The following is a 26057-nucleotide window of genomic DNA, read 5'->3' as shown; positions in this document are numbered from 1 at the left end:
GCTCACCAGCACTCACTGGCATGTGCAGCTCATGTGAAACAACACCCTCGGTATCTATCTGTTTGCTTTCAAAAAGACAGCAAAACAGTTTCCAGGCCGCAGGTCTGAGCTGAACGCAATGACACGATGAACGTGCTTTGGCTCTGAAAGACAGCTTTGGTTAACCTGCTGTCACTAGTCCAATTATCACATAATAAAGTAATATGTCAGCGACCGTTTTATAGAAGATTGTCAGTATGGGATGCATGTGCTTCCATTTGACAAAGCTGGCGAGGATTGTATTTGTGCTGAAGAACATGAAAGCAGTAAAGATGATGATGGTGTCTCTCTCAGCCTTTAAAATATTTCACAATATACATCCACAAGCTATAGGAATTTGGTCACTAGTTGTTAGTGTTAATGCTACTTATTTTTTATCCTGGGTTTTACAATAGTGCAGCAACAACACAAAATATAACAACACAAACTCGTACAAAATATGAGTTTGAAAAGCATTGTATGTAATTACAGTGTGTATGTTATGTTCATTTATGTATTTTTTTTATAAATAAATCATAAATATTTAATTATTATAAATGTTAATAAATGTAACTAAAAGAGTTAACATGAATTAACAGTGAAAAATACTTTTTTAATCTTAATTGATTGTTAATTTAAACATTTACTAAAACATTATTAAAATCAGAAGTTGCATTTGTAAATTTGATTTTTCATGTTTTATTAACTAATGATACAGAAAATGTAATATATACTGTAACACATTTATTGCTTATTGTTATTTAATGTTAGTTTAGTGCCTCTCAATAATTTCCCCCCAGTGTTGCCAAGTCTTCAGTTTTCCCACCGAATAGGGCTTCTTTTATACTGTTATATGATTTTGTTGTGATTTTGATTGTGATTTCCCTCAGAATGAAACTGGGCTAGTTTTGTCAATGATTGCAATTGGGGTGGTTTTGTTATTGATACCTGGCAACCCTGATTACCCCCCTCCTCATTAATTCTACTACAAATTTGTCTTTATTACTATTGTTCTTATTGCCATGGTGCTACAAGTGTGACTTCTGTCCACAAACAAACATTTTAAACAGACTAAAGATGGAACATTACATGAATACATTTTTAGCACAGACGACCTGTGGAAACTGGTTTTAGGCCCACATAGTTCACATACATAGGAAGGATTTAAGGTTCTGGTTGATCTGTGCTTGGATAAGCTTTAGTTAGTGGACTATCCTCACCTCACGACTGACTTTCACTTCACTTTCCTTCACACCTTCTTACACACGCACATCTCCCATTCAGTTAACAACACATCTGTCTGCAGCTTGATTATGCATGCAGGTCTCTCCAGCTAATCTTTATAGACTCAACTACAGCTACACAGGAGAGTACGAGAGAGATGGGAACAGAGCGAAAAGGAAGAGAGACACACGGGACTGAGAAAACCAGGGATATGAATGCCATCAGGAGTGATTTGGAGAGGGGGAGATGTGGAAAGGTTAAGGACGCTCAACCGAGCTGAAGGGTTCGATCCTCGCCTCCCGTTTTGCACTCTGCCCGCTGAATCATTTTTAATAACCTGCACAGACGCTTGGAGGTCTGTTCTGTATTTACAGGAGCAAGTCATTCAGAGATGCCACAGGTCCCGCTACTAGGACCGATAACATTTAGATATGTGAAGTTTTAATTGACTGAACTTCAGCTTGAAATGTAAATGAATGAGAGAAGCAGCCTCGGTTGTGTTTTTATCAAGCTTAGTTTCTTAAGAGCTGTTTGTTTGTGAGTGGGAGTGTGGTGTGTAGGAACTGGTTTGCAAAGAAACCTGAGGACACCAAAAATTTATAAATAAACCATCATGTGTCGTGGTATTAAAAAAAACAGACCATTCTTTGATGTTTTTGGACATGATGCCATAACAACATCATCATTTTTGGACACTACTATGATAGTAAAATTTTTGAAATGCAGATCATTTTTTATATTTATTTTTATAAAAAATGCTAACTCTAGCATTTACATGCAACTTTAAAATATTGCTGTATTTTACCTCAAAATACTGGATTGAACTTCTCAAGTAAAAAATTAATGTTTTAAATTCTCACATGAACAGTTTTGGTCTCCAAACACCAATAAGTATGTGAGAAGGAAAACTATGTTATTTTTAAATTAGGGTTGAGTAGAATAAATAAATCTTAACACTTTATGTATTACATATGTAATTATATTTAAATACAAAATATATAAATTATTATATATATTTGTGTGTATATATATATTAGGGCTGTGCGATATTGAAGAAAAATGCAATATGTGATTACTCATTAAATAATGCGATATTCAATATGCGATACGATAATGCTTAAAGTGCCACATGCTCAGATGAAACAGTTATACTAAGTTCTGTGAACTTCTATAACTGTCTTGTGTCATATATATATGGTTATTTGTATTTATGTATGTATGTATGTATGTACCAAGAGTTCCTGTAAAACCACAACAAATTCCTTGTGTTTGCGCACACTTAAGTGGTGAATAAAGCTCATTCTGATTCAGATTCTAGCACCCCTACAACAACTTCTGAAAGTGAATGGTAGTGTTTTACTCTAGCATTACATAAAAATGTCATTTTAACATTAGTGTAATAATTTTAACATGAGTGTAGGAAGTGAATAATAAAAAGGAAAAATAAAACACTGCTTAGTATTTACTCTATGAATTCAGTATGCACTGATTCTTATTTAAGCTACAAAAGTTATTTAGGTAAGAGCAGTGAGTGATTTTTTCTTTGTCTTTTGTTTATGGCCCCAAATATTGCAAGCCGTAGCGATAGGTACGTTTGCGATATTTAGATAATTTCGATATACTGCACAGCCCTACTGTATATATATATATATATATACTACATACATACACCACACACACACACACATATATATATATATATATATATATATATATATATATATATAGTGCTGTCAAATGTATATGGTATATATATATATATATATATATATATATATATATATATATATATATATATATAGTGCATCCAAAATAAAAGTTTTTTGTTTACATAATATATGTGTGAGTACTGTGTATATGTATGTATATAGAAATACACACATGCATGTACAGTATATATTTCAGAAAAATATTTTGTTTATATATTAAATATATTTATATATAATATAAATTATATGAATATAAATGTAGGTAAATACATGTAAATATTTTTAAATACATAAATATGTAAATATATACTGTTCGTGTGTGTGTGTGTATGTGTGTGTGTGTGTGTGTATATATATATATATATATATATATATATATATATATACATACAGTACACAAACATATTATGTAAACAAAAACTTTTATTTTGGACACAATTCATCAGATTTAAAATCGCGATGGTTTGACAGCACTAATATATATTTGAATTTATATCAATATATATAATTATTTAATCATTTTAATATATATTTTATAATTATTTTATGTATGTATAAAACCATGATATTTCTATATGATACTCTTACCATGGTACCCCCCCCCCCCCCCCCCCAACACTTTAAAAAAATATTTTTTTTTAATCAGAGCCATGTGTGTCTATTTTGTCAAGCACTGGTTGTCGAATATTAGTTTTGCAATTGGTGTTGAGATGTAAACCCCAAGTGTTTATGCGAACATGCTGGAGTGTTTGTTTACTTGTGCAGTGGGTATTGAGTACAGTGCCGAAGCGTAATATCAGAGAGAGCGTGTTGTGTGTGTATGTTTATGTTTACATGAGTACTGTTATTTAGTGGCTGGTGTAGAGGTGTGTATATCGAAATGAGCTGCTGTTTAATGGCTTGATGAGATGATGGCAGTAATCAGTGAGAAACGAGACGAGCGCTGAAAAGCTTAGTCCCTCCCTTTTCACATGCATGCACACATACACTTGCACATGCTCTCCCTACTGGCAGATGATTGACGGCCTGAGGGTTTTAATGGCACTGTAGAGGCAGAGCTGAGGTCGGAGTTGTCATGGCAACAAGTCAAAGGAGGCCTCTTTCTCCCCCTCTTCCTCACTCTCTCTTTATGCACCTGAAACAGAGCCGCATCTTACTTGCAGGACTGGGTTTTACTCACACACACACACACACACACACACACACACACACACACACACACACACACACACCACACACACCACACACACACACACACACACACACCACAACACACATATACACACACACACACACACATTCTGCAGTTCTGTGGTGTCCCTCCCCTCTGTCCCGCAGTATACACAGCTCTTTGTGTATTTAAATGAAGCCATATCTAGCCACCGCAGTCTCTCTCTCTCTCTACTCGTAAAAAAGAGCTGGAGCCTGAGTACTAATACTCTCTGGTCGCCCCGGGTTACGGTTCACCACGCCCCCTGTCTGCTGTGTTAGCTGGGATTGGTTGGGTTGGCCAGGGGGGACCAAGCATGTGTGTGTGTGGCACAGGGGGTGATGCTGTATAACAGCTGTATAAGAGCCAGGGCGTTGCGGCTTCCAGCGATCCCACCCTATGTTTACATGAGTACTGTTATTTAGTGGCTGGGGAGAGGTGTGTATATCGAAATGAGCTGCTGTGTTAATGGCTTGATGAGATGATGGCAGTAATCAGTGAGAAACGAGACGAGCGCCGAAAAGCTTAGTCCCTCCCTTTTCACATGCATGCACACATACACTTGCACATGCTCTCCCTACTGGCAGATGATTGACGGCCTGAGGGTTTTAATGGCACTGTAGAGGCAGAGCTGAGGTCGGAGTTGTCATGGCAACAAGGCAAAGGAGGCCTCTTTCTCCCCCTCTTCCTCACTCTCTCTTTATGCACCTGAACAGAGCCGCATCTTACTTGCAGGACTGGGTTTACTCACACACACACACACACACACACACACACACACACACACACACACACACACACACACACACACACACACACACACACACACACACACACACACACACATTCTGCAGTTCTGGTGTCCCTCCCCTCTGTCCGCAGTATACACAGCTCTTTGTGTATTTAAGCGTGTGTGTATGAAGCCATATCTAGCCACCGCAGTCTCTCTCTCTCTCTACTCGTAAAAAAGAGCTGGAGCCTGAGTACTAATACTCTCTGGTCGCCCCGGGTTACGGTTCACCACACGCCCCCTGTACTGCTGTGTTAGCTGGGATTGGTTGGGTTGGCCAGGGGGGACCAAGCGTGTGTGTGTGTGTGGCACAGGGGGTGATGCTGTATAACAGCTCTATAAGAGCCACAGATCTCAGGGTGGAACAGAGAACCAGACCCTGTTCACAGACACTCACCTCCCCTGAGTATTGGATCAGTACCAGCTGCCAGTATCACAATGTGTGCGTTTAAGAGCACTCTACCTCAGTCTTCTTTCTTGCCTGCCACTTGAGTGTGTTTTTGTGTATAATGGCTAGACGATATAAGCTGAGAAGATTATATCCTGATGTTTTTCAACCTTTTGTCAAAGTTTTTTTAAATCTATAAATCTATTTATTATTTATTTTTTTATAACATTTTATTATATGGAAAGTGTGACACTTTTCTGCTGACTGTGGACTTCTTTTGACATTTCTGAGTGATGATGCAAACAAATCATAGTTTTGAATTAAAAAGAACAGTTTGAACAGATTTACAGATATAAATTGAACTTGTCAGATCTAATTGTGCTTTTTGCAATTGAATTTAAAAATCGGAATTTAATGGAAGTAGCAACTGATTTTTTTTTATTCCTTTTTATTTTATTTTTATGATGTACATCCAGTTATAAAGAGTTATTAGTGGGACTTGGTTTTAGTTCATTGGATATTTTTGGATGGAGGCAGATCTGAATGTGAGCTTGTAGTTGTTTGTAAGAAAGGGATGGAGTTTAAGTGAACTAAATAATGGGAGATGTTTGACATAATTTATAGAGATGCACCGATTGCAATTTTCTTGGCCAATTCCGATTTTTTGTTAGTGTGATCTGCCGCTACTGATTTTTGCCGATTCCGATTTTTTTTGTAAGAACTATAATTGACAGCATATACAAACAAAAATCTACTTTTCTTCAAAGCAAAGTTTTATTTAAATTAAAAAACACAAGTAAAAAGTCAGTAATAAAATAAGAACAAATGAAAAATTTGCAAACAACAGCACAAATAAATGCAATTGAATTAAGACAGTTATGAAACTAAGTTTTTCAGGCTAAGTAAGTTTTTATTCAAGTAAGAAATACTACAGAAATTAAAGTAATCGAAGCAAAATTTTTATCAAATTTAATTTCTGTATTCAACATTGTAAAAATTAAATACAAAGGAATGCTTACCATTAAAGTTATAAAACTTATTCATTTAAGAGCAGAAAGTGATTTTCTTTGTCTTTTGTTCTTTGATTCTTTGATTGATGAAAATTGGACAGTGGTCCCTTGTAGAGTTTATCCACGGACCTAATATACTGTTACACAACATGCGTTCTCTTTCTCAACTATTTAACGTCCCAAAACTGACTGTGTTTAACTGCATACTCGCCAAGACGGGCATTTTGACATAATTTTGTATGTATTTGAACGTTTTAGCACAGGCAGGGCTCCAAACTGTGACTAAAATAGTCTCATTTGTGACAATAAATATTAATTTGCGAGTGACGTTTTTGCTAAGGTCGCCACTGACGACTACCCGCCGAAAGCTCCTCAGGATTTAACCGCTAAAAAAGTTTTCTCAGGCGGATGATGTGCTTCATTCTAGCAGCGCCCCGAAGGTTAATACACACAACTACACCGAGTGTGGACCTGCCACGTGTACAACAGCGTTCAGCCGAGATCGGCCCATAGGGAAAAAGCCGTCTGTCAGCCAGAAGTGTTTTGTAGAGTCGGCGCGGCTCTGGCCCATTATCTTCTCACCACAGAGACGCACTTCTCACAACAGAGACGCATTTCAGCCAGAATCAGCCCGAGTGTTATTGCTATCTGGGTATATGTTATAACTTAAAAATTTGAATGTAATGCCTTTTTTCCTAATTGTTTTGCGATCAAATCTTTTGTTATGTTCACGTATTAAACTGAGACGATGCGCATCAAAGTTTTAGTGGAAAAAGAGAGTTTCAGACAGTCCTCATCTCTGCCGCACACCAGTGCTGACGCACACAGTCTGATAAACGCAGCTCCGCTGTGCAGCGAGAGAGAAATGACGGAGACGTAAGAAGGGAAAGTGCAGAACATACAGCGTCTATTTCGTGCACAACTTGAACAAACTAGAACAGGTAAAACTGTCAGCTGTGTGGATATTAGCAATATCGTTAACAATTCTCGTTTATAATAATTACTAATATGGCTTCTTCTAAACAAGATCTTGGTCTGTGTTCTTTTAATGCGTGAACTTCATTATTTGAAGTGCAATTGCCGTCCAGTAATCGCAAAAAGATCTGTGCTTTGTCACTTTTTAATAAAAAGTACCCGCTTTAAAATTATTCCGAATTCATAACGAAATTCAAACAATAAATACAGTTTTGGCTCTCTTTAATGGGGCAGGCGCGGTCGCTTTAGCGCCTCAGTTCAAGGGCAAGTAACCTATTTAATCTTTCTCTTTACTAATATAGTACATAGTGAACATGAATTAACATCAAAAGGTAGGCTATTTTATAAGAGATCCTACAGTACAACTTACTGAAATATCTCGTGTAAAAGCTCATGCAGTGTTTCAAACCGCGGAAAACGTGTAAAGATTGTAAATATTGCAACGTAATATTATGCATTTACCTCAGAATAACCATTCAGTGTCCATAAGCTCATCAGTCAGCTAAAAAAATAAAGGTACTTAAAAGGTTCTTCACAGAACCATTTTTGGTTCCACAAAGAACCATTCAGTCAAAGGTTCTTTAAAGAACCATCTCTTTCTTTATAATCTGGAGAACCTTCTTTCGTCACAAAGAATCTTTTGTGAAATGTAAAGGTTCTTCAGAAGTTAAAGGTTCTTTATGAAACCATTTAAACAAAAAAGGTTCTTCTATGTCATCGTGAAGCACCTTTATTTTTAAGAGTGTATGACATTTCCAGGAAGCACTGAGGAGGAGCCCAAGCTACACTTAGTGGCCAAGTGATGCTTATGCTCCATGATACTGGTACAGACTCTGTGTAATGAACAATTCTTTGTGACTGTAGATTTCAAGCTGGAAAAGATATTTAGTTCCCACTTTAAAGGGATAGTTCACCCAAAAATCAAAATTATGTCATTAATGACTCACCCTCATGTCGTTCCAAACCCGTGAGACCTCCGTTCATCTTCGGAACACAGTTTAAGATATTTTAGATTTAGTCCGAGAGCTTTCAGTCCCTCCATTGAGAATGTATGTACGGTATACTGCCCACGTCCAGAAAGGTAATAAAAACATCTTCAAAGTAGTCCATGTGACATCAGAGGGTCCGTTAGAATTTTTTGAAGCATCGAAAATACATTTTGGTCCAAAAATATCAAAAACTACGACTTTATTCAGCATTGACTTCTCTCCCGGGTCTGTTATGAGCGTGTTCACAACACTGCAGTTTAGTGATATCCGGTTCACGAACAAATCACTCGATGTAACCGGATCTTCTTGAACCAGTTCACCAAATCGAACTGAATCGTTTGAAACGGTTCGCGTCAACAATAAGCGTTAATCCACAAATGACTTAAGCTGTTAACTTTTTTTAACATGGCTGACACTCCCTCTGAGTTCAAATAAACCAATATCCCGGAGTAATTCATTTACTCAAACAGTACACTGACTGAACCGAGCCAGATAACGAACGAAACATTGACTCGTTCTCGAGTCAAGAACCGGTTGCATCGGTTTTCAGATCACCGGTAGTGATGTGAAGTTCTGTTCTTCTCCGCGAACCGGTTATTTCGGACAGTTTGATTCAATAAACCGGTTGCCGAAAACGGTTCACCAGTTCTTTTGCGCTCGACGTAATGACTTCATTGGCGATGATTGCCCTTGATTCAAGCCTTCGGTTTACCCGCGCTCATAACATTAGCACAGAATCGGTTCAGAATCAATCACCAAAAGAACCTGTTCGGTTCAAACGCGCTGTGTGTCAGTCTGAATCACGCATGCGCAGTATCATCAGCTCCTCGGTTCTCGAACCGGACGCGTCCGACAGAAACGGTTCTTGACTCGAGAACGAGTCAATGTTTCGTTCGTTATCTGGCTCGGTTCAGTCAGTGTACTGTTTGAGTAAATGAATTACTCCGGGATATTGGTTTATTTGAACTCAGAGGGAGTGTCAGCCATGTTAAAAAAGTTAACAGCTTAAGTCATTTGTGGATTAATGCTTATTGTTGACGCGAACCGTTTCAAACGACTCAGTTCGATTTGGTGAACTGGTTCAAGAAGATCCGGTTACATCGAGTGATTCGTTCGCGAACCGGATATCACTAAACTGCAGTGTTGTGAACGCGCTCATAACAGACCCGGGAGAGAAGTCAATGCTGAATAAAGTCGTAGTTTTTGATATTTTTGGACCAAAATGTATTTTCGATGCTTCAAAAAATTCTAACGGACCATCTGATGTCAAATGGACTACTTTGAAGATGTTTTTATTACCTTTCTGGACGTGGACAGTATACCGTACATACATTCTCAATGGAGGGACTGAAAGCTCTCGGACTAAATCTAAAATATCTTAAACTGTGTTCCGAAGATGAACGGAGGTCTCACGGGTTTGGAACGACATGAGGGTGAGTCATTAATGACATAATTTTGATTTTTGGGTGAACTATCCCTTTAAGTGAACCTTAGTTCCCAGGTCATCTACAAGATTGATTAAAATGCTGATAAAGTCAAGAAAAGATTAGACATAAACACATGACAGTGTGATTGAAATGTTAAAATGTAAATAAATAAATAATAATAATCGTAAAATAAATAAAACACGTTTATTCTGTGGAACCTAAAAAAATTATTTGGCTCCTAAGTTTTTTTCTTATAGGAGCCAATGGCTCCTTACTTGATTCTTTTGTTTGGAGCCCTGACAGGTAGCCAATAATTTTGGTATTTGTGGCTCACAAGGTGTTTGAGACTGAGTGCAGCTTGTGCGCTCCACTAATATAGATCAGTGGTGGTGCGCGTGCTTTTGGTGTAAGCACGAAAGCTGTGGGAATTACTAAAATAATGCACAATACAAGCACTTTTTAACCGGTGCAAATGAGACGTGTGTGAGAGAGAAGTGGTCGTCGGAGAGAAGAGAGAGAGAATGCGCAGTTGACATTATTGCCTGCGCCGCTGGTAACAAAACGGATCGGCTCGAAATCGGTGAGACTGAGACTGATCGGCCCGTCACCGATCATGAGGAAAATCGTCCGATTCTGATCCCTGGCCGATCGATCGGTGCATCTCTAATAATTTACCAGAGAAAAGTCTCGCTTCACCAGAAGTTGGAGTAAATTTTCATTTCATCCGACTTTAACATTATTGAAAGATGAAAGATGCTAACAAATCAGTGAATCATAGTGTTTCATTAATTAATTGAAAATGGCAGGTTGAAGTAATTAACAGAAATGAATCGAACTTGCCAAATCTACTAGCATTTTTTCTACTGAAGCTTGTATTACTGTCTTAGCACTGTCATGCTTTTGAGAAACAAGACAAAGAGGAATTGTGGAACTAGTCTAATGACACAGTCTTTAAAAAACTTAATGGCCTAATATAAAGCACATTAAAATCATCACAATGTTGCTTCATTTTATATTGCCAGCAAAGTCATTTTCAATATTTAATATATTGCAAGGACTTCTGTTAACATTTGAATCATGGTGCAATTAAATGACTGAATCATAGTTTTGAATCGATTCAGTTTGATTCATTTAAATGTTCAATTGAATTAGAATTATTTGAACTGCTTCTTAAAAATGAATCAAACTCAGCAACTTTCGAAGCTGTTTTGCTACTTGAAGTTATTATATGACAACATCATATAATGACCCCAAGGGTCATGCGTGTGTGTGAGAGAGACTGTGTGAGTTTGTGTATGTGTGTATGTGTTTGAAGTTTGTAGAGAGGTTTGAGTTACAGCAGGGGGAGGGAGTGTGTGAGCCGAGTGCCAGCTCTTGCTCTTTAAACCTCCCTCTCTTTCTCTTTTTCTTATTTCTCCTTTATCTCCCCCCCTTTCCCTCCTTGTTTAGTCTCTTTTTCTCTCGTTTTCACTCACACATACACAGACTCACACAATGCGCCTCGTCTCCTTCCATCTTCTCTCTCTCTCTGGTAGAACAGGGCAGACTGGCAAGCGCACACAAGCCCCCAGCAGCAGCAGACTGTTAAAGAGGTTTGAAAGAGGGAACGGGGCCAACAGAGGAAAGGGGCCCCAGTCTCTAAGTGTTCCACTAGCTCAGGAGATTCCACTTGAGGCTCCTCTCACTCTGTTTGCTTGTTTTATGCCCCTTTTACCAGGGGAAGTATGTACACAGATACACAAGAGCCGAGCTGTAGTGCAGGCGTTTTTCTGATGCAAATAAACGTCTCGTGTTAACACTCTTTGAGTTGAATGTGCGGGTTTACCGAGAGTGATTTCACTTGTGTAAATGCACACTGATACTTAGCATTCTGCTTGTTTTTAGAGCCGTGTAGCGAAGTTGTACAGCTTAAAAGCTTTGTTTGCTGTAATTACACAAATTCTGCTATTCTGTTTCTTTATAGTCTGAGTTGTATTGTTTCTGCTCGATTGTTGTTAAAGCATTTGTCTCTTGAGACAGTTGTTTTATTTCTTCTCCTGCCATATTTGGTTGTTTTATTAGTGTTATGGGTAAATAGCATTGTCTTAAAAGCATTTACTTGATTGACAAATGCATTTAATGAATATATTTTAAAATAGCATGTATTGCTATGATGGCAAAGCTGAATTTTTAGCTTTGTGCAAATTTTTTTATTGTGAAAAGTGATACTTCTTTTTTTTTTCAGGATTCTTTGATAATTTGAAAATTAAAAAGAGCTGAATATATTTGAAATAAAACTATTTTATATTCCATAAAATGTGTACGTTTCATATAAAATCTATAAAATAATCTATATATTAGTGCTGTCAGATGCTTAATTGCTATTAATCTCATCCAAAATAAGTTTTCGTTTGCATAATATACTGTATGTCTGTGTGTGTACTGTATATATTTATTATGTATACATAAATACACACACATACAGTATATATTTGGAAAATATTTACATGTATATACATTTATATATTTATATTCTTATATATTTATATTCTTATATTTAATATATAAACAACACATATTTCTTAAATATAAACATGCATGTGTTTGTATTTAAATATACATAATAAATATACACAGTAAACACATATTATGTAAACAAAAACCTTTATTTTTTATTTAATTGTTTGACAGCACTACTATATATTAATATTGAGAATAAATCATTTTTATTTTTGTAAATATTATTCAAACTAAATGTATTTTTTTATCAAAATGATAAGTTATGTAAATAAATTAATCTCTCTAATTTTATCTACAAATTAAAACAATATTCTCTGAAGTTTTTGTTTAAAACATTTGGAACAGAAAATTAAAAATATATTTAATATAAATGGCAGTTTTTAATGTTAGACATGTCAAAATGGCGATTTTAATAAAAAATTAACTAATATGATTTTCATCTTTACAAATTCGGCATTTAACATTTTTAAACAATATATGAGGACATGATGGAGACATGTAAATGTACTGCATAACACTCATAACCCAAATATCAACATCAGGTTTTGAAAAACCTGTGTTTTGATGCCATATTGTTATTGATAAACCAAACAATGCACTATAAATCATGTCACGTCGAAATCAAAGTAGCATTGGTGTAATATTAGTATTGTATCAGGGTTGTCTAATATCTATACTTGTTCTCTCTGTCTGTTTCCCAGAGTGCAGCAGCAGCCCCCAGCCCCGTAATGGGCAACATGCCCCCCAACGACGGCATGCCGGGTGGACCCATGCCCCCTGGTTTCTTTCAGGTAAGCACAGCTGGTTTCATTCTTTTCCTTGCCTTCTTTTCCATTCATAACCCTGTCACACCTGCGCTCCATTCGTTCGTTCATCCATTCATTCACTCTCTCTCGTTCTGTGTGCGCGTGGGCCGCTGGTGGGTCTGTCTGTGGCTGTGGGCGGCTTGACAGCAGCCTGGAGCTCTGCTGTCTGTGTAAGATCATTCTGAACTTGTTTTTTCCAAACAGTTTTATTCCTCACCGGTAAAATGGAGGCTCAAAGCATTAAGTGTTAGTGGAAAGTAGCTGTATTACACTTCCTATCTCAAGTTATTGAGACCCCAATAGTTGCTAAACAGCTAATATCTGGAGTTTGGATGTTTCTGTAATACAGCTCCCATAATGAATCAATGGAAATAGTTGCTACTGATCACCAATTAAATGTGTTACAAAACATTTAACTGTGACTGAGAGAGAGAAAATTAATGAATGGGATTTCTTCATGTGCTTCTGAATGACTTTGTGCCTCTTTAAAATCTTTTGTTGTATTTCTTTCTTCATTGCTAAGCTTTCTCCTCTTTCTTTATCATACCTCTATCCATCTGCTTGCAGCTTTATTCATTCCATACTGCAGGCCGTGTAGTGTTCATGAAGGTGTTATACTTGTTGAAATGCGATGTGGAAATTTACAATTTTATCTCTCTGATCAGTTTCTTAAGCTATTTTAAGTGGAAACTTATCAGTCTTCTTTATTAGTAGTGTCTATACAGCAACATTGAAGTTAAACTCGATTTTATTTGTTCTGAAGAAAATGCGAGTGGAGCTCTCCTGTGGAAATATTGGAAATACCGTTATGCTATGGCGTTGCTTTGCAGTTGCTAAGGAGTTCTGAGTGTTTTTAATGGTTGCTAGGTGGTTACTTGTTGGCACAAGTCAAAATAAGCCAAGGCTTTATGATATTCTGTTCCCTAGATATGGTCCCTCCCTTCATTCTCATTCGTGTAGAATTTTAATATTGGCCATTATATATGCTATTGGCCATAAGATGAAAATAATTAACAACTTAATGGTGACAGCCAGTATTTGAATATTGGTGTATCGCTAATTATTAGTTGCTTCTTCAGATCTCTAATCTTCAGTCTGAGCACTTGTAATGGTGGTATTAATTATAAATTGCTCAGACATCAGTTTTTCATCAAAATTTCCTCTACTTGTCATGAGCTTTTTTTATTTCCATTTCTGTCTTTACATGAAACCTCACAAGCACTTGCATACATGCACTGACACACGTAGCCTCATAATTAAACATGCTTGTACACATCCACAGCCCTTCCCATGATGCAGCGGGGGTGGTGGAGCGTTTGCTCAGTGATGGACAGGCCTGGCATTTGGCAGTGTTGGTGATAAGGCAGAGCCGAGGGAGGACCGCTGTCTGGAATCTCTGCTGTTTGCGGAGGAAAGGGTTAGGAGAGAAATATAGGGGAAAGGTTTGAGGAGAAGGAGGGAGAGGTGCGGAGGAGATTGTTTTGAGAAACAGAGGAGTGCTATTTATATCAGCTCAGCGCTGAGGGAGAGAGAGAGAAGAGGTGTGAGGTGTTCTGGCGTGTTTGAGTGTGTGTGTGTGTGTGTGTGTGTGTGTGTGTGTGTGTGTGTGTGTGTGTGTGTGATTGCTGCTCCTGAGATTAGTTTCTACCACATCATTGAGAGACCAGGACTGTGTGGGTTTTGGTTCATTCATCTGTTTAAGAGAGATGCACAATATAGAAATTTTAGCTCATACTGCTGATACATTTTTTTGTAATAACAGATATAATAGATTATGATCTGTATGATGACGTCTGTTGATTAAATAAAAGTACTTCAATCTAGGATTTTATATGATTCTTGTAAAATTAGGAAACAAAACAATTTAATAGTAGAAGAAATCCTTTTACCAAAAAATACTACGATACTACGTTTTTTTTTTTTTTTGGGAGGGGAGGTTTACCACATTTATACCATATTTTTTAGTTATGTACCATTTTTATAGTACAATGGTGTACAATTCAATTTTAACATTTTTCAAATAAATGCTTTAAACTGGAAAAAAAAATAAGCAGCTGTTTTTAACATTGATAAAAAATAAATGTTTCTTGAGCACCAAATCAGCATATTACAATGATTTCTGAAGGATCATGTGACACTGAAGTCTTTAATAATAGTGGCTGAAAATTCAGCTTTGCCATCACAGGAATAAATTACATTTTAGAATATAATTAGAATAGAAAATTGTATTTTAATATGAAGATATTACTGTTTTAGTGAGCATGAGACTTTTTTCAAAAATATTAAACTCTTTCTTCTTTTTATTAACAGGTTTAAATTTGATTTTGAACTCCAGATTTTTCATATGAAATATGTAAAAATGTATGTAAAGAACAAGTTGTGGTATCGTCTGCTTCCAATATCTTTCTAATCACACCAGTCAGGATAATAGGAAAATGCAGATATTTGCCAATATGTATATTGTATAGGAAGTCAGGTGTAGTGGAAGTGAATGGGTGTTAGTGAAGGACCAAGATTGTTTAGCAGAGAAAGGCAGACAGCAAGCAGCAGAGTGAGCGCTTCCACTGCTGTGTGTGATGAGGTGTAATGAACAGTCATGACCTCAGTGCTACTGTGAGTTAAAGAGGCCTTGAGCATCCCTAGACCCCTCTAATCCTTCCCTCAGACCCACTCTGAGCCAGGGAAAACACACACTCTCTCTCTCTCTCACACACACATGCTCATGTATTCCTGTTGTTTCGGCACATGGTTTCTGGGACAGTCAGTGGAGCAGCTCTCATGCCAGACCCCGCAGTGATCCTCTCTCACAGGGAGGTCAGAGATGGGTCACGGTTAAATCGGAAACAAAAATCTCCCAAAAACCAGCTCAAAAAGTCCTTACCTAAGCTTTAAGTGTTTATCGGTGCACATTATTCATGCATGTGTTTATAAACAGGCTGCTTGTATCACTAAATGAATGTTGTCCCATGCAATTAAATCAACCTAGCAGTGCTTAAGGGGATAGTCCACCCAAAACTGAAATTTTTTTCATCATTTACTCAACCTCATGTCGTTGATGAAAGAAGTAATTTTCAAGAACATCGGTAATCAGTTTCCGTTCCTGTTGACTTCCATAAAATATATTTTGAAGAATGTTGCAAACCAAACCGTTTCTGCTCCCATTGACTTCTATAAGAAGATATTTCGAAAAATGTTGATAACCAACACTGACTTTGTTAGGAAGATATTTGAAAGAATGTTGCTAGCCAAACAGTTTCAAGTCCCATTGACATCTATGAGAAGATATTTTGAAGAATGTTGTTCACCAAACAATTTCAGTTCTCATTGACTTTTATACGAAGATATTTTGAAGAATGTTGGTAACCAACTGTTTCCTTTCCCATTGACTTCTATAAGTAGATATTGTGAAGAATTTTGGTTGTGCCCTTGAGCAAGGTACCGAACCCCCAACTGCTCCCTGGGCGTCGCAGCATAAATGGCTGCCCATTGCTCCGTGTGTGTGTTCATGGTGTGTGTGTGTTCACTGCTGTGTGTGTGCACTTTGGATGGGTTAAATGCAGAGCACGAATTCTGAGTATGGGTCACCATACTTGGCTGTATGTCACGTCACTTAAAAGATATTTTGAAGAACATTGGTAACCAAACATTTTGGTTCCTATTGACTTTAAGAAGATATTTTGAAGAATTTTGGTAACCAACCGTTTTTGTTTCCATGGACTTCAATAAGTAGATATTGTGAAGAATTTTGGTAATCAAACAGTTTCAGTTCCCATTTAATTTAAGAAGATACTTTGAAGATAAGAAGATATTTTGAAGAATGTTGGTAACCAAATAGTTTCAAGTCCCATTGACATCTATAAGAAGATATTTTGAAGAATGTTGATAACCAACATAGACTTTGTTAGGAAGATGTTTGAAAGAATGTTGCTAGCCAAACAGTTTCGAGTCCCATTGACATCTATGAGATATTTTGAAGAATGTTGGGAACCAAACAATTTTGGTTCCCATTGACTTTAAGAAGATATTTTGAAGAATGCTGGTAACCAAACGTTTCTGTTCCCATTGACTTCTATAAGTAGATATTGTGAAGAATTTTGGTAACAAACAGTTTCAGTTCCCATTGACTTTGGTAAGAAGATACTTTGAAGATAAGAAGAGACTTTGAAGAATGTCGGTAACCAAATAGTTTCGGTTCTCACTGACCTCCATTGTGTGGACAAAAATGAGGAAGCCTCAAGTAAATGGGGCCCGAAAAAGTTTAGTTACCAACATTCTTCAAAATATCTTCTTTTGTATTATGCAGAAGAAAGTAAGTCATAAAGATTTGTATCGACATGAATATAATTAAATGATGACAGAATTATTCCTTTTAATTCTTTAGCATATTTTGTGCCTTTTGGCCACTTTTATTCATACAGACAGTAGAGAAAAAAAAGTCTGTACTGAAAAAAGTGTCCAGCTGCATTTGTGTATCAGAGCATCTTTACTAACTGCTATAGGACACTTATTAGACTCTGACTGTGCTGTATCTCTTTCAGTTGTGTTATTTTTGTTGCCGTGGGTGGGTCAGTGTTGCACCCTGGGCAGATGTGTTGTTCTGCAGCTGCGGTCTGTGTGGCAGTTCTGATCATCAGCGAGAAGATTTCCGGTGGTGCTGGATGGATGGTTTCCTCAGCTGCTCTGAAACCAGCGGGAGGGCTTGTCTGAGGTCTGAGCACTGGCCAAAGGTCAAGAGGCGGTAATAAGTGCGGGTCACAGCCACATACACAGACTCGACAGGGCGGTGAAAAAACTACTGAAAAAAGCCTCTTCTGCTGCCTCCCTCATAAGATTTTTTTCTTCTTTTGTTTAGTCACTGAACTTTAAAGACGATCCATTGACATCATTATGTTTAGCATAGAAATATATGCATATGTTTACTGTATAATCAAATAGTGAAGATGCTCACAAATAAATATTGTTGCACTTCTGTTGCTTTGTTAACACTGCCCCCGAGTGCTCGAGAAGAGCTATTGCAGCTGTCCTGTGGCCGTCATCCAGTGTGTATGAATACTGTCAAACTAACTGCCCCTTTAGGGCCTGAGAATGGAGATTGAAGGGCTCTCTATTGATAGCCATGCCAGTAAGTGGCAGGTTATTATCTTCTCAAAGGTGTTGGAAGTGATTTTATATATATCGCTGTTTTGAGATCTTTCCCCAATGAGGCAGGACTGCAGTGTGACTGTGATTGGATGAACACTTCTGTAGGAACACTAATATAGATGCACAGGACCCATAATGCCATATTTTTCGTATTCAGGCTTGTTGTTCAGGGAGGGAGAGGAAAAGAAGCAAAGCTCCTTTGTTGTTTGTTAGTTATTAGTCATATAGTCTCATGTTCCTTACAGAACCATTTTGGACTTGAGCTTAATGGCCTGTTGATCATTAATGAACACTAATGGAAGCTCTGTGCAGTAGTTATATGGAGTAAAGGGTTTAATGGGTTTAATGTGACACATTTCGTGGAAATATTTCTGTAGCACGTAATGTACACGAACAGTGATGCGTTCTAAACTAATTTGACTTGTTTTGAAGAAAATGTGTGTGGCGTTTGCTCATGCAAAACTTGTCATCGTAGTACAAGGGCCTTGCTATGCGCTTGCTAAAATGATATGAGTGGGTGCATCTTTTTTGTTTTTCTTTATTAAAACTTGTGTACATAATATTTTAAACTTAATGCAATCTTTTATTTGATTTATTGGTATAATATTGAATCTCAAACACTGAAGTTAATCTTCGGAATTTTGCCTTGTTTTGTCGAGAACTTTCTGCTTGCAGTAACGGTTGTTTGATTCTCCTAAAATTTGTCAATTTTTCATTGATCTCTACACACTAGCTTTGGATTTCCTCACCAGTATTTAGTACCTAGTGAATGAGTGTGAGTGAGTTTGTGTCGTGTGTGTTTGTGCAAGGGCTTCGGCAGCAGCAGGCCTCACTGGAAGGCCGTCTGTGCATCTCTCATCTCCCTCTTCTCTCTTAAAGGGGCCTCCCGGCTCGCAGCCGTCACCACACGCACAGCCTCCCCCACACAATACCAGCAACCCCATGATGGGACCACACGGCCAGGTAAGACACACAGCAACACTCACACACACACATGCACACCGTGTCCTTGCTCGCACACTCGGTATACACACGGTCACACTTGCACAAATGAGTGTTTGTGACGCTGGCAGCAGCTCACTTGGGCAAGATGAATGGTGTAAATGACATGGTTATTTATAATTCCTCTTCCTTTACACAGACATAGAAACAAATTCCTACAACTAATTGTAGAGTTTAATTGACCATCCTGTGGACTTTAGTCAGGGATGATTCCATATTTAAAAGGAAATTTCAAAAGTCAAAAATGAAAGTTAATTTCATGTTTCATGTTGTTCTAAATCAGTGTGACTTTCTATCTGTAGATCACAAAAGTAGAAATTTAGAAAAATTTGCTGGCAAATATTTCCATGGAATTGTAATAAAATGGGACTGAAGTTTAAAAAAAAACAAACGAGCAACAGAAGTATGACAAAAGTGAGCCATTTGACTCTTTTGTTATATTTAAAGTTTTCTGAATTTAGATTTAAGAAAAAAAATATGACATATAGCAAAAGAAATACCAATATCTGATTCATGAATAAATCCGATACTATTGACTCGCAGCAGCTGCTTTATAGCAGAATTAGGATTTGCCTCTTTTTTTTTTTTTTTATTGATTCTATAACTTTGCTTTTTAATACTGTGAAGATGCTTTGAAACAATCTCTCTAATCTATAAAGTGCTTTCAAATCAAAGATGACTTGAGTTAAATCTGATCTTTTCAAAAAATCAGTTAATCTAGTTTATAAAACTGGACTGAATGATTTGTTCATGAATTGGGCTGGTCTGATTCTTGAGACTTTTCAGGATTTTTTTGCTGAATAGAAAATTCAGAAGAACAGCATTTATTTCAAACCTTTTGAATTGTTTTGAATTATTGTCTTTACTGTTATTATGAATTATTAATATACATTCATGTCTTTACTAACACCTTTTTGGTGCTTGAAATCTTTGTTCCCCATTCATTAAAATTGTATGGAAAGGAGCAGCCAGCACTGTATTCAGAATATTTGTGATGCACAGAAAAATAAAGTCATAGAGGTTTATAATGGTAATGATGATAAAAATAAAAAAATAAAAATTAGATTAGAATTGAAAGCAAGGCTGTGAGGAATAGAAGTACAGTTCAATAGGTTGTACTCTTGTGTCTCTCATTTAGCCAAATCTGGAAAACATATGGTTGTGAAAATTACATTAAGACTGACGGCCTTGTTTTCTTTGGGCGTACACCCTAAGGTCCATCCCTCCTTTGTCTTCTCTTTCTTTTTTCCTTCTTCCTCCCTCTGTTTCTCTATCCTGTATACGTTGACTCCCTTCGAACAGGATAAATAATTCAGTCTCCTCCTTGTTCTTGGAGATGGCCCTCACCCCACCCCCCATCAATAGCACATTAATATTGTAGAGCCTCCCGCCACACAAGCGCCCTCACAAACACACATACAAACGCACACTGACTGTGCAGAAACCAAAACGATGTGCATTCACAAAACACAGAGAAACCTACACATATCAACTCTCAAAGACACTTCCGCTTCCTTTCTCCAGGAAAAAACACACACGCTGCATATTAGAGCACTATGGTTGTAGAACATCTTCCTACAATGGTAAAAACACTCCAATTAGCTGTAAAAACACATGCACACACACACACACTCCCATATGGCCTATCCCTCATCCGTTCAACGCTGACATGTTGCAACAGAGCACTAAAAGTTGGCGAGAGTCTCTCGGGGAGCTTCCCACAGGCCTTGACCACAGAAGTGGCATCGGGTTTCGTCTCTAGACATGCAGCCACACGGCTCTAATGGTTTGTATGTCAGGACACAGGCACGATACTGCCCTCGTTTGGGTTGTTGTGGTCACTTTCCTTCCTGACCAGACTTTCACTTGAGAAGCGTCTAAGTGCAGCCACTCGAGGTCTGACTTTCCTGATGCTCTCCTGTGTGTTCGTCGAAACACCACAAGAGTAGTGTATGTGTGTGCACGGTTAAAAGGTGGAACGGGGGCAGTCTGTGTTTACGGACAGAAAGGAGAGATGTCAAATGTACATATTTGATGTCGTCTTGCATTGGCTTCTGCTCTCCGTGCATCTGTCTATCCATTCCATCTGCTATAGCCTGGCCTGCTGCACTCATTCATTCTGGTCTTTATAATACTCTCGCTTTCTTCTTAAATAGGGCAACATGTTGCTAATGAAGTTTTTTCTCTCTTCTTCTTCTTCTTTTAGCCTTTTATGTCTCCACGGTATCCGGGTGGACCTCGGCCATCTCTTCGCATGCCAAATCAGGTGAGGGAACATCATCACACCGTCATGTTGAAATTGCATACAAATAGTTCTTCCATTTTTACACACTCTTAAAGGGATAGTACACCCAAAAATGAACATTTTGTCATCATTTATAATTTACTCACCTTATTTTGTTCCAAACTTGTATGAGTTTCTTTCTTATGTTGAACATAAAATATGATATTGCTGGTAATCAAACTATTGATGGTCCCCATTGACTTCTATAGTATTTCTTTCTATTTTATCCTACTATGGATGTCAATAACAGTTTGTTTCTTCAAAATTCATTAAAATATCATCTGTTTTCAACATTAGAAAGAAACTTACACAGGTTTGGTACGCCATGTGGGTGAGTACATGTTGACAAAATTGTCATTTTTGGGTGAACTATTCCTTTAAGGGTCACCAAAATCAAGAAAAACCTGGAGATATCAGCATGAAATAAAACTAAAACGATTATTTATTTTTGTTAATGGAAAATAACACTGAAATGAATATAAAATATAAATCGACGAAAAGCTTAATTGAAAATTAGAAATGTTGGCAAATAATATGGCAACTAACTGAAATTTAAAAGTTGAAGTACTAATATAGAAATAATATAGCTGCATACATAGGGATGAGATTGACGTTCATACATGCCTATGATGCCCCAAAATGCTAATCTAAAATGATTTTAATTGCAAATCATGTGTTGTATGTGTGTAAATAGATTTTCTATTGCATTCTATTTACATTAATTTTATTCATTATAAATGTAAATTATTTCTGACTGTTACATCAAAGCCAGCTTGTGATATTTCTGGTCTCTGGTGTTCTAATATAAAGTCATTGTTATCACCAAAGTACTGTAGCAATACTTGATATTATGTGTAAAGATTTTCCAGGCATGTTGTGTAAAAGGTTATGGAATTTATATTTTTATACCAATGGACTTCCATTGAAAATAAAGGACAAAAGGAATTTGTTTCCATTTGTTCCTCACCTCCATTGTAAATATGATGTACGTTTTCTATAAAACACATCCCATGTATTTTGTTGACCTTCATTCATTTATGTCCTCCTCAGCCTCCTGTAGGAGTTCCAGGATCACAACCACTCCTGCCAAACAGTTTGGACCCAACCAGACCACAAGGTAACATCTTGGTCCAAAACTTCATAACAACAGAGCCATTTACATGCAGACTGATGAATGATGTAGTATCGGCTGTGTAATAACTCTTATCTAATATTTTTACAGGACATCCTAACATGGGCGGTCCGATGAGAATGAATCCTCCCAGGGGGATGGGTGGCATGGGCCCTCAGGTAGACACATATTCTTCCCCGTTTTCTATTTGTTCATCCTCTGGTAGTCGGCCCAAGTCAAACGCCACAGGACTGGAACCCTGTTACTCTTCTTTAGTCACCTGTGCTGAAAGCGGAGTTCTCCCCACTTCCCTATCTCTCTTTGTCCTTCTCGTTCTTGGCAAGCGAGGTACCGCACAAATCGGCAGCTGGTGCAGCATCTGTTCGACAAATTGGGTAGAGCGCAAAACAAAAGCTTGGGTTAGAAAGAAGCAGCCTCAGGCCTGAAAGCCTCTGTCACACTTTGCCCTCCACCCACGGGCAGCCAGACAGGTGGGCCCCCGTCTGCCTGAGCAGAACTTCGTTAGCATAGTGTCAATCGCATCCCAACCGGTTTGGTTGGATCCCCACCGCTGTGGACAACAGTGGATGAAGGGCAGGGATTCCTGCAGTGTGTAGTTGCTGCATTTTCAGCCCCACAGCAGAATCCCAAAATCTTGAACTTAAAGTAATAGTTCACCCAAAAATGAAAATTCTGTTATCATTTACTCTCCCTCATGTCGTTTCAAACCTGTGTTAGTTCTTTCTTATGTTGATCACAAAAGAAGATCCCTTTAATAGCACAAAATAATGCCAAGATGACGCATCTTTTCAATTCAATGTGCAATTATTTATTTGTTTATTTTAATACATTTATTATTATTATACATTTTTACATTTTTTAATATTTTAATTTACATTTATATATTTAATACATATTTATAGAAGATGTTAAACATATATACATATAATAAAAATTAAAAATTCTTATATTACTCTGTAAAAAAAATTGTATATGTGTATATATATATATATAAAATTGTATATGTGTATATATATATATATATATATATGTGTATATGTGTGTGTGTGTGTTTTAATAATTTTAATAAATATATTTGTATATATTTATTAAATATACCTTATAATTTTTTGAAAAGGTTTTGCTCGTTTTAATAAAAAAACCAACAATTTATTTACATTTATTTATTGTAATCCATATATTAGTAAATAATATAATTCTTATATATGCAATTATAATTTGATCTAATTAAGTAATTTATTTTTTTTGTAATTTATTTATAAACACAGTGATAAAGGTTTATACTGGATTCCAGATTTGAGTGGTTCCTTTAAAAACGATTGTTGAAATGTTTGTGTTTTTGTTTTCTTCGTCCATTGTAGAACTATGGTGGTATGAGGCCTCCTCCCAACTCTCTAGGTGGTCCAGGCATGCCCGGAATGAACATGTGAGTCCTTCAACATGAAAACACTCCCTTTCCCCATTTAATTAATCCTGTTAAATCATGTTTGTCAACTTCCTTCTGTCTCTGTTATGTATTTCTATACTTTTTGGCCCTCCCGTCACCTTACAGGGGTCCTGGAGGACGTGGCCCGTGGCCAAACCCGAATGCTAACTCGGTACGTTCATACATACGCTGTTGTCTGCATGTAGCTTTGTGGCTGCAGACAAAAACGTGACATGACCACACAAACTTAATATGGTTGCACCATGACACAGCAATGGTTTCAGATTATATATGAAAGATTATCATATTCATAAATCATAGTATTATTATTATTATTAAGTGGTGTAGTTTAATTGTCATCCAAGTAAATGAATTATTCTTTTGTTTGGGTGGACAGATAGCATACTCCTCCTCATCTCCAGGCAACTACGTGGTGAGTACCAAACTTTAGTTTACTTTCTGTAGGATGTATTAATTGTCTTGAAAAAAGAGACAATTTCCAAGCGATCTTCATAATATTTCATCAACTTGCCCTGAAACTACTTTCATTTTTGGATGATGGGACATGCAGGGTATTGGTTAATGTTAACAAATAGCTATTTTAGCATTATTTTATGCTACTCTTAAAGGAAATGAAGCCTTTCCAAAATATTGGCAGTAGTTTAACACAGTAATGTTGTTTTTGTTAATGGATCAGAGGTTACGGTAACATGCTCTCAAGGGTGATCTTGACTTTCAACATCAGCGTCCTAATCAAAAACCTCCTCAAAAGCGTGTGCCAGGCATGTTTTAGGAGAAAAACAGTCTTCTAAAACATTTTTAGCTTTTTGCCTCTCCGTCTTTAGCTCAAAGGAAAACTGCAAAATTTAGTCTTTCCTTTTAGAAACTAAAAGCATAACTAAGCAGATATTAAAGTTTCTAAATGTATTGATTTTACTTGAGCAATTACTATCCTGCATAGTTTTGCCGCTAGCATTGCCTCTCTTAAAAGTAAAATATCTGCACATTAGTCAAAGCAGCTTAATGGCTCCCCTGAGCCTAGTGTCTTTGTTTAAAAACTGCTCCTCTGGTAGTTCTCTGATAGTTTGGCAGGTACTATTACACACTGAGAAGCTAAGCACTGGTTTGTGTATGTGTTTCCTCCCTCAGGGTCCTCCAGGAGGAGGCGGTCCACCAGGAACTCCCATAATGCCAAGCCCAGGAGGTACAGTAGATCTGTTCTGTCGCTCTCCCTTTTGCATATCATTCACACACTCGCTCTCACCTCGCCTCTATAATCGGCACAGCCAGAAACAGTTCGTGTCTCTCCAGGAAAGAAAGATGCTCAGCACTTCACAAACACCCTATTTAACACCCTCCTCCCTCCTTCCCTACCCACCAGCCAATATCACTGCAAGGTTACCTGTATTTCCGCTGGCAGGGAAACAAAACGTGATCAGCTCCACCCCTCCCACTTTTCATGTAATTCCAGTCGGCATGCTTGTGTTTGTGATTATAGGTGTGAGCGGTGTCTCCCTCTCTCTTGCTCTCACAAGCCATAAATCATTAAAGAAACACATTTATTATGGTGATTAATCTAGTCCAGCCATGTTCTGTATTGATCTAGTGTGCTGCTAAAGCATTGGTCATCCATATATGCTTGGAAGCGACTCTGGTCTCTTATTTTGGTGAAGTTGTGCTGGTCTTAGAAGCAAACTTTCTGCTCTCTTCTCATCTAGACTCCACAAACTCCAGTGAAAATATCTACACGATGATGAACCCTATTGGACCGGGAGGAAACAGACCCAATGTATGTATACCCCCATCTAGATATGCATTTACTAGAGTAGTTATACTACCATTCAAAAGTTTGGGGTCTGTAAGATTTTTTAAAAAGTTTTTAAAACAGTTGCTCAAGAAACATTTCTTATTATTCTCAATGGTTGGTTGATAGTTGCGGTGATTCATTTATTTTGGTGGAAATATTGATTAATACAAAATAACAGCATTTTATGTCAAATGTAAACCTTATGTAACATTACATTTG

At 37.3% G+C, this 26057-nt stretch overlaps 1 protein-coding gene across 1 annotated transcript in view; it reads left to right on the top strand.

Annotated features, from left to right (window-relative positions):
* LOC109054200 (single-stranded DNA-binding protein 3-like) overlaps positions 1-26057 on the top strand; it is a 71804-nt gene that overhangs the window by 41702 nt on the left and 4045 nt on the right. The window contains exons 6-14 of the mRNA XM_042719172.1: positions 12941-13030; positions 21396-21455; positions 22524-22590; positions 22696-22763; positions 23967-24031; positions 24158-24203; positions 24429-24464; positions 25181-25235; positions 25750-25820. Coding sequence (XP_042575106.1) covers positions 12941-13030; positions 21396-21455; positions 22524-22590; positions 22696-22763; positions 23967-24031; positions 24158-24203; positions 24429-24464; positions 25181-25235; positions 25750-25820 — 558 coding nt within the window. The remainder of the gene's footprint in view (positions 1-12940; positions 13031-21395; positions 21456-22523; positions 22591-22695; positions 22764-23966; positions 24032-24157; positions 24204-24428; positions 24465-25180; positions 25236-25749; positions 25821-26057) is intronic.

Source organism: Cyprinus carpio, chromosome B2, assembly GCF_018340385.1.
Source record: "Cyprinus carpio isolate SPL01 chromosome B2, ASM1834038v1, whole genome shotgun sequence".
Lineage (NCBI taxonomy): Eukaryota > Metazoa > Chordata > Actinopteri > Cypriniformes > Cyprinidae > Cyprinus > Cyprinus carpio.
Note: the sequence above shows the minus strand (reverse complement) of the source record. Positions and strands in the feature narration are given on the sequence as shown.